Genomic DNA, 8,624 nt, shown 5'->3' with positions numbered 1-8,624 from the left:
AGGCATGGATGGGCATGCGGGGCTCATCAAAAATCAGGGACTAGGCCGGCTTCACGGAGGGAAGCCTATAGAGAGCCAAGTGGAGCAGCCCACGTGTGCCACACCTAAGCAAGTAGGGCGGAAAGAGACCTCCCAAGAGCCGAGAGAAAATGGGGACAAGGTGGGGCAGCTACGCCCAGAGGGTGCTGTCAACGGTGACATGCCGCTGGAGGAGGACAAGGCGAGGGCGCAGACATCCCATGGGCGAGGGGGAGGTCACTCATGTACTTTGAGGTTTCTGGCACGGTGAGGTCAGGTGCCCAACTGGAATGGGGTGAAACCTTACAAAATGAGAGGAAGAGGAAACTAATTGTCACCGCCTTTTGAGAGGCTTTGCTGTAAGAGGCAGAGAGCATGGGCAATGGCTGCAGTGGGGCCTGTGTGGAAGGCAGGGTTGGCGAGGGAGAGAATAGGGCCAGCTTGGTGAGCAGGCGACAGCCAGGGGCAGGTAGACATGGGAGACGCAGGGCAGGGCAGGGGGCTTCTTAGGAGAGGACAGGGTTGGGGGATGGGAGGGCGCCAGAGAGGGCCTTTTAGCCTTGGGCAGGGATCCTTGAGGAAAGGCAGAGAACCAGGATGGCTGCCTGAGAAGGGCAGAGAACTTCTTGTTCTCACCTGCGTTCTGAACTCCCTGGTGACTTCATATTCGAAGTGTCCTAACGGATCTAGAACAACCCGTGGAGTCGGCCTGACGTATAGTTACAAGGCTGAAGACAGTTGTGCTTTTACGGCACATACTGATTTGCTTGGAAATGAAAACATGCAATGGAGTACTGTATGAGCTTTGAAAAAGGTGACTATATAGATGAATTGAAGTTGAATTGACATAAGCATAAACGTGGTTTATTATGCAAGGAAGGACTGAAGCAAACACAAAGGACAGATGTAAAATGTGCTGTGCAACAAGGAAAGAGCATAGCAAAACACAGAAAGAAAAGTGGGCGTATGTTGGAAACCTGAAAATTTTCTTATGGAGAAACCTGAACCTATATTGCCTTGTTTCATGTTTTCTTTTATCCTTTTTATAGGAAGGAAAGACTAGTGATAAATTTTACCTTAATTTTATGACAGTTTTGTCCATACGAGCTCTGCCAATGGTCAGTCAATGCTTTTCCTGTAAAAGAGTTGCTTTTATTTTTTAGTGAGAGCTGAACTGCAAATTCTCCTACCTGAAGTGTGGTCATTGTAAGCCACAGACGCTCCATCCATGGAAATTTTGTTTGCTTGTGTTTAAGGACCTGACAGTCACCTCAATAAGCACCTTCATCCCACAGGAAGGTACAGGAGTAAGACCTAAACCCTCAGAAACCAGGAGAAGGTGTGACGGGAACTCAGGCTGCCTTTAGCTGCCGCAGCAAGTCCAGTGTAGGCAGTAGACACATCTGTCCACGTCCACCTCCAATGAGGGCAGGTAACACCAGCTCTCTCTGTTCATAACGATCCACGGTAACTGGTCATACATTCCAGCGTCTGTAACACACATATGCACACAAACACACACACACATGCACGCACACACTCAATACAGCAATTGAAGTGGATGAGTCTTCCTGCCCCCATACGAAGGTAAGATGAGCCTGCTGATCAAGTGGACAAATCACCCACTCAAGAACGTGTCAGACCATACCTGGCTACGTCTCAGTTTGAGGTTCAGGTTCAAGAGGGAAGGTGAGCATCTCATTTCAACTCTCAAGTCACTCTCTTCTCTGGGAAGGAAACGAACAGGCACCAAGTCTGTCCCCCAGGAGACCATTTCCACTTGCCTGAACAAGGTGGAGCAACTTCTAAGAGAAGGGACATTCCATGAAAGCTAGTAGCTCATTTTCATGGATCTTCATTTTAGAAAATCCAACTTTCATAATTCAGGGAACCTTAGAGTCCAGTTCCCTGCCCACCCCTATTCTAGATTTATAGGGGTTTCTGCAAGCAAGAATGTAGAGTGTTGGGCACGAGGGATTTGCCCTGCTGTTTGGTGGTGATCATGAGGAAACTTCCATGAGGAAGCTCACAGTGGCCTCAGAGTCACGAGATCAATCACATGTTGGATTGGTGGGTGTCAAAGAGGCAACTGAAAACAAGGGGAACATGGAATTGCTGCTTCCTTACTGAGTACGAACTCAACAGGGCCACTTTTCATTCCAAATACATGCTAAACAAAATATGAGAAAATCAACTCAAGAATTAAGGAAGGGAAAGTTTTTTCAGCTTCAAATATTTTCATTGAGTAAACACTGAATATCCAAAGCAGCAGAATGCATTTTAGAGAAAAGAACCTTGGAAGGAAAAAAATAAATTCATGTGAATTAGGAATTATCTGGAAAAATTAAAGCCACAACTGTTAGTAATCCCTCATAGTTTTTCCAAATGAGGAAAAAAAGACACAACTCTTCTTAACTACAAACTTACTTTTAACTGTGGCAAAGGTCTAGTAAAACATCTTCTAATTCTTAGGTTTTGGTACTTGCTTGGAAAATCGCCTTTTTACAATTCTAAGTGCATGTGATAAAAATAAAAACTGTACACACACACATGAAACGTTAACAAGGAGTGTTAACACAAATCAAGGGAGATCATTTCTATGAACAAGAAACTTATCTTTCTTCTTTCTACCTTAAGACACTAATCTAGAAGCTGTGTTGGCTTAGAAGTCCTTCTAGTCCCCCCATCCCCATGGAAATTATTTGGTATAATTTACAAGGACATTCTCAGGCCCCTAGAAAGGAACTCACAGGAAATGTTACCCTTTAAAGTCCTCTTTGGTCCCTGGCAGTGAGCCCTCCCCACCCTTGGCTTCCATGCCGCACTTCCCTCTGATGTGAAAGCACCCCTGGTCCAGGTGAAACTGGCCTGTGTGGCGGGGGCCACAGCTGTGTGCATTAGCTAAACAGTCCATCGGTTTTACATTTCTCACTGGCCCAGCAAGAGACTCCGCATTGAACACCTGAGGACAGATCTTGGCCATGGTCAAATCAGTTTTGCTTGCTGTCTCTGTACTTTCTGTTGATGTTTTCTTCTTTCTCCCGTGGACTGCATACCACACAGCTGGGGGTGGATGATGGGGAGAAATGGGATTTTTGTGCCCTCGTTGGAGAGCTGATAATTCCACAGAGTTGCCACAAGAACACCAGGGGTCTAGCTCTGATTTTTAGAAAAGTGTTGCTTAACTGCTGGAGCTGTCCTCTCTTTTATATGTGAGAGTGGCTCTTCCTTCTAATTTTATCTTTAGAAGATGTATTTCGCATCCTGAAAATTCTCAGCTGTGTGTATAGGAAAGGTGATTATTTTGGAACAAAAAAAAAAGGTATAGGAATACAGGAATCCCCTTGAAAAATTCAGGTTGGACAAGGCCAAGTGATGGAAACTACTAGCATTTTAATATCTTAAGATGTGAAAGGGAATTATAGAATCCTGATGCTGAAAACATTTTTTCCTAATGCATAACGGAGGCCCAGAGCTGACAAGGGACACACTCAAGTCACACAGCACAGCACATTTACCAGCAGAATAAATTTGTTCTGAAAATGAATCTAGTGATCTTCCCTCTGCATGATATGCTCCTTCCAGGAAAGAGCCATGGGCATCAGGAAAACACGGTTGAGCCACTTCCCCAAACCATGCGAGGAAGTAACGCTGGGCAGCTGCCTTCTCTACTTCTGCTCCCGACTGGTTAAGGTGTGAAGGCTCACCAGCCTAGGGCAACTGGCTGGGCGGATGGTAGAAGGGAAACCAGGGTAATAAGCTGGTTGGGCCTAAGACTTTTCTTCAATGGCAACTATTAACCAGAACAAATTAGAGCAAGCGCACAAGGTAAGTCTAGCAGACTGGTTTTCTCACCCCAATCACAACTGCACCCAGCCCAACAGCCAATCGGGGATGACTTCATCAAATGGGAGATGAAAATAATAGATCTTCCCATGTCTTCCTTATAGGACATGCCAGTTGCTCAGGGCAGCGCTGTTTCAAAAACATCTCTTCATTTTACATCATCAAAGTGAATGAAGGAAAATGCGGTCTACTAAAATTCCCAGCGGATCGGTGTGCCTCGGCTGGCGGCCGCCACGTGTGGCATCCGTGCCCCATGTGTGCGTAGGGCCAGGTCCTCGCAGGTGCCGTAGGCCCCGAGGTGCCCGCGCTGCAGCGAGGCCGGCCGGCCCATGAGCCGAGGCCCAGCCCAGCGTCCACGCATGTGGGTTTGGATCCTGCGCTCACCTGCTGCTGGATCGCAAGGCAGTCGATTGGCCTCTGCAAGCACCCGATTCCACAAAGGGCCGACTGGAATGGCAGCACTCCCGCATGGAAGCGTGGTGAGTATGTGAGATGGCTCAGAAGAAGCATCTGGCACTCAGCCTGTTTGGGGACTTGACTTTATTTTTCAGTCCGGTCCTATTACCCAGTTAAGTTTGGAGCTGCCTGTGGTAAAAAGCATATCTCAGGCTGTTTGTTTTTCTACATTTTGTGTTTGTTTGATAGGCTATAGAATGTAAACGCAAATACTGGAATATTTTGCATTGATTCTAATATTTGCTTGTAGGGAATTAGGAAAAGAAAACTGTCATTTTAATTATTCTTCCTCGAAATGCAGAGAGAAAAAAGGATGGAGGACGGAGAGAGTGGGGTAGTCAGAGGAAGAGAGAGAGTGACGCTTTTATATGAGAGGAATGGAATGATATTCAACTGAAAACACAGAAGTGCTTCCAAAACTCTGCATTTAAAAGGCCAGTTCCTCCAGATTTCCAAAATGGTATAAACCCGCATCAGCCTGCAGTTCAGAGAAGCGTCTCCCCCCACCCCCGCCACGCGTCTGTCTTCCTGGGGTGTGGGCGGAGCTGCTGGGTGGCCTCCAGGTCCTCACTCGGCAGGGACTGGCCACCGCGCTGCCACTGCGGCCTGGCGCCCAGCCCGTGGGGAGGGCTCTGAGCCAAGGTGGGCTTTGGCTCTGCACAAACGCTCTGCCCGAAATAACTGCAGTAAAAGGCACTTGAGGAGGCTCTGTTTGAACCATACAAGTTGGCGAAGTTCTGTTTCTAATCCTCCCACAATAAAAATAGCACCCATAAATGGGAGAAAAATATCCCAGATCCTAATCTCTACATGCTGCTCTGACTCTGTCCCTTTCTGGGGGATGCTGAGGACATCCCAAAAAAGAAACCTGTACTTCTTTCAATGTGCTGGAGAGCTTGGCCTCGCGTTAGTCCCACTAAGAAAATCTAAAAGCGTCAAACTGCATGAATCCCCAGCGAGCTGGCTGAGCACTGTATTTATTCCTAGTATCTTGGCAAAGGAGTCCCATGTCCAACTTAATTGGCAGCAGGTTACCATCCAGCTGCTAAATAATCTTTTCCTATTGAAGAATCAGAAATAAAAATGGAATGAATAATTTGGAACATGAACAATATAAGCATTTATTTGAAAAACATTTTCCATTTAAGTAAAATGGCAAATCAGCTACAGTAGCTTCTCGCTACAAATTTTTACTTGCACTCACAGTCATTTTTATTCATCATCTTCAAAGATATGTCTACAGAAAACTATCCCACAAAGTATTTAGAAAAAAATAAATCCAATCTCTCCAATAGAAAGTGAATTGAAATAACAAACCAGGCAATATAAAATCAAGATATGAAACCAGTTGACATTTATAAACACAAATAAATAAATATGTACAAAAGAGCCTATGCCAACAGTGAATAAAGAAAATTATTACACTGCAATTCGCAGTGACAAGAATGGAAAAGATCTCAGGGTCCTAAACTAAGACGCTAGTAACGTGTGTTTTAAAAAGAAAGAAAATTAAAAAAAAAACCAAACATAAAGAGGGTCTGAATTGGTATTATTTCCATAGCTAGGCTAAACTAAATTTTGGCACTCCAGCTAAATCCCTGCACCGAGTGAAGGCGAGAGCTACATGTTTGGAACTGAGGGTAGAATTTGGCTGTCTTCTAAACCAATTTTCAAAACTTTCTGCTCAGTTATTTCTACATTTTTCCTCACCCTACCACTAAAAATTTCTTAAGTAGAGCTGACCTGGTTGTCAAATATGGAAAAAAAAAAAGTGTCCCCATTTCTAGATGAATATTATTAGAAGCAAAAAGCAAAGTCATTTTTGAAGTTATTTCTGAATTACTATTAACTAAATAAACATGTGGGATAGAAATCTCACAGTAGGAAGCTAATTAAATTCCATCATGAATCACTAAGGTTTGGGGTGGGAATATGAGTATATGGTGAATATTTAAGGTTAATTGTCTTCTCGTGTAACCTCTGCCAGCGTAGGCAGTCTGTTGACGTATGCTTGGAGGAAAGGAGCTGGTTCTCCTGTGGGGAACTTTGTTGACCTTAAGATTTACTATATCCTCTTCTAGCAAATACTCCCCTCTCCTGTGAATGCCGAGCTCCGGTCTCCAGGACAGAGTTCCAGCCTCCTTCAAAACGGGACAGTCATAAAACCCCACCACATCCTCTCCCAGCCCTTCCAGCCTAGCAAACAGCTTTGGGGTTGAAGATCAGCCAAAGGCCAGGGGCCATGGAGCTGCTGCAGAGCCCAGAGCTCTGCTCTGTCCCACCTCGTGCTCCTTCCTGCTTTCTCTGCAGCAGCCAAGGTCTCGGGGGCCACTTCCTCTGACCTCAGCAGACTGGCTTGGCCAGAATGCCTCATTTCCTCTGCTCCCTCCCAGGACCTCCCCAGATAAGCCAGGGCAAACATGAAGGCTGGTCATGCACCCGGGCAGGTTTCTAAGGATTTGGACGTAACTCTGTCATTTAAGAAAAGTTAAAACGTGACCACCTACACATTGGCTAGCAGGTACGCATTACTCAGGAGGGCTGGGGAGCTCGGTAAGCTGGTGAGCAGCAGCCTCAGGTCCAGATAACACAGCACTCACCCTGCCAGACCTCTCGGCCTCTCCCACAGTGTGCCCCGTGGACCTGGGTACAAACAGTTCTTAGACAAGCAAGGCCGAATGTTTAGGACTTCTCTGGGTTCTGATGTGTCACCCATATGCCCCATTTTACATTCCTGGGAACAAAACTCTTGAAAGAGGGAGTAAGAGGCTTTTCATTTGAGTGATTGGAAATGTCTCACATTTCTAGAGCCAGGACAGCACCTTAGGAACTCAGTGGCTGATTCTCCTAAAAGGGAGAGGGTATTGGGCTTGGCGTGTCTGGTGGAAATTCTCTGTCCCCGCTCCATGAACCTGTGGGTGAAGGAGCTAAAGCAGAGGTGGGAGGTCCACACGAATGGGATTCCGATGCTTCGGATGAGATCACAGTCAGCAACGATGCTTAAGTCTTGCATCTTGAGTAATTTTAAGGTATAAACAGGATAAATGAAATATTAGGAAATTACATAGCCTCATTTTAATCAAATCAGGATTCTGGGAAAACTTTCTTTTTGGTGCAGAATGTTAAACATTTGGAATAACAATTTTTTAATCCCCTTTATCTTCGGGTTGGACATTAAATGTTCTTTTCTATCTGTGGTTGAAGTTTCATTGCAAAAGGGAAAATGATACTGCATTCATAGAAAACTAGCAGATAGGGGACTTGGGGGCTTCTGAATAGATATAAATACTTATATGCCTTTTATTGTTGAGAAACACGATATAGCAAATGGCCACATGGAAACTTCTCTCCTGGTGGTCTGAAGGAGATCCATTGCAAAGTTAGTCCTCAGTTCTGCCTCTGCCTTGTCCACTGATTTTAAGTTCTTCCACCAAGCTCTGATTAGATTGATCCAATGACATATTCCAAAACATCGTAGCCACTGTAGCAATCGAGTCACGATGCTTCCATGTGCTGAGGTTTTAGAGACGGTGAAAATGTTCCCCTATAGCAGAAATACACTGGAAAGATGAATTTTGGACTCCACCAAAGACTTCTTAGTAAAATATATGTCGTCTGCATGCAGTTTCTTAGGTGATCACACATCTATAACTGCCCTCTGGACTCTTTGCTGCTTGCAGATCTTCATGTTTCCACAGACTGCTACCTTATCCTTATCATAAAGACATTAAAACTTTGTGCTGTGGCTGAAAGTGTCGGACATGATAATATTTTTGTAGAAGTTGTCTGAGTGAGCACTGCAGTAGCCCCTGACCTTGTCAAGGACCTGGTGCACAGGAAGGATGGACGTCTGCTCTCCACCGCCATGGGCCAGCTTGGATGAGGACCTGTCCGTGGATGTGCTGTCTGCAAAAAATGACACCAGTGATTAGGCGAGCGGAGTGGTAGCAGCGGAGGCCGCCCGGCTGGACATTGCCAGGGGCGGGTCTGTGCGGACTCCCAGGCAGCCTGGGAACTTCACGGGGAGCGTCTCCGTGCACATTCTGACCAGTCCCTGAATGCCAGTCTGCCTTCTAGTAATTTATGTTGGGGTGTGTTTCAGGAAACGTTCTTGTAAGCGGTACGTTTCAAAGAGCCAATAAATAAAATGTCAGAAAATCACTTCAAATAATATACGCAGCAAATGGATCAAAAGAACAAGTGAAGATTATATTGCAAATGAATTAAAATATGCTGAAAGATGTATTGAATAAATTATATGATGTCTGAGATATGTTTTCATAAAACCTTGGGAGGGGGCTGGG

General features: G+C 45.3%; 1 protein-coding gene across 2 annotated transcripts in view; it reads right to left on the bottom strand.

Moving 5' to 3' along the window:
• Nucleotides 1-5,399: 5,399 nt before the first annotated feature.
• Nucleotides 5,400-8,624, bottom strand: part of ADGRG6 (adhesion G protein-coupled receptor G6) — a 130,367-nt gene continuing 127,142 nt past the window's right edge. Inside the window, exon 25 of one of the 2 annotated variants that reach the window (XM_077143343.1) lies at nucleotides 5,400-8,226. In XM_077143343.1, coding sequence (XP_076999458.1) covers nucleotides 8,048-8,226 — 179 coding nt within the window. In that variant the 3' untranslated portion in view covers nucleotides 5,400-8,047. The remainder of the gene's footprint in view (nucleotides 8,227-8,624) is intronic. The other variant, XM_077143342.1, reaches the window with a different exon arrangement.

Source organism: Tamandua tetradactyla, chromosome 25 (genome assembly GCF_023851605.1).
Source record: "Tamandua tetradactyla isolate mTamTet1 chromosome 25, mTamTet1.pri, whole genome shotgun sequence".
NCBI lineage: Eukaryota > Metazoa > Chordata > Mammalia > Pilosa > Myrmecophagidae > Tamandua > Tamandua tetradactyla.
Note: the sequence above shows the minus strand (reverse complement) of the source record. Positions and strands in the feature narration are given on the sequence as shown.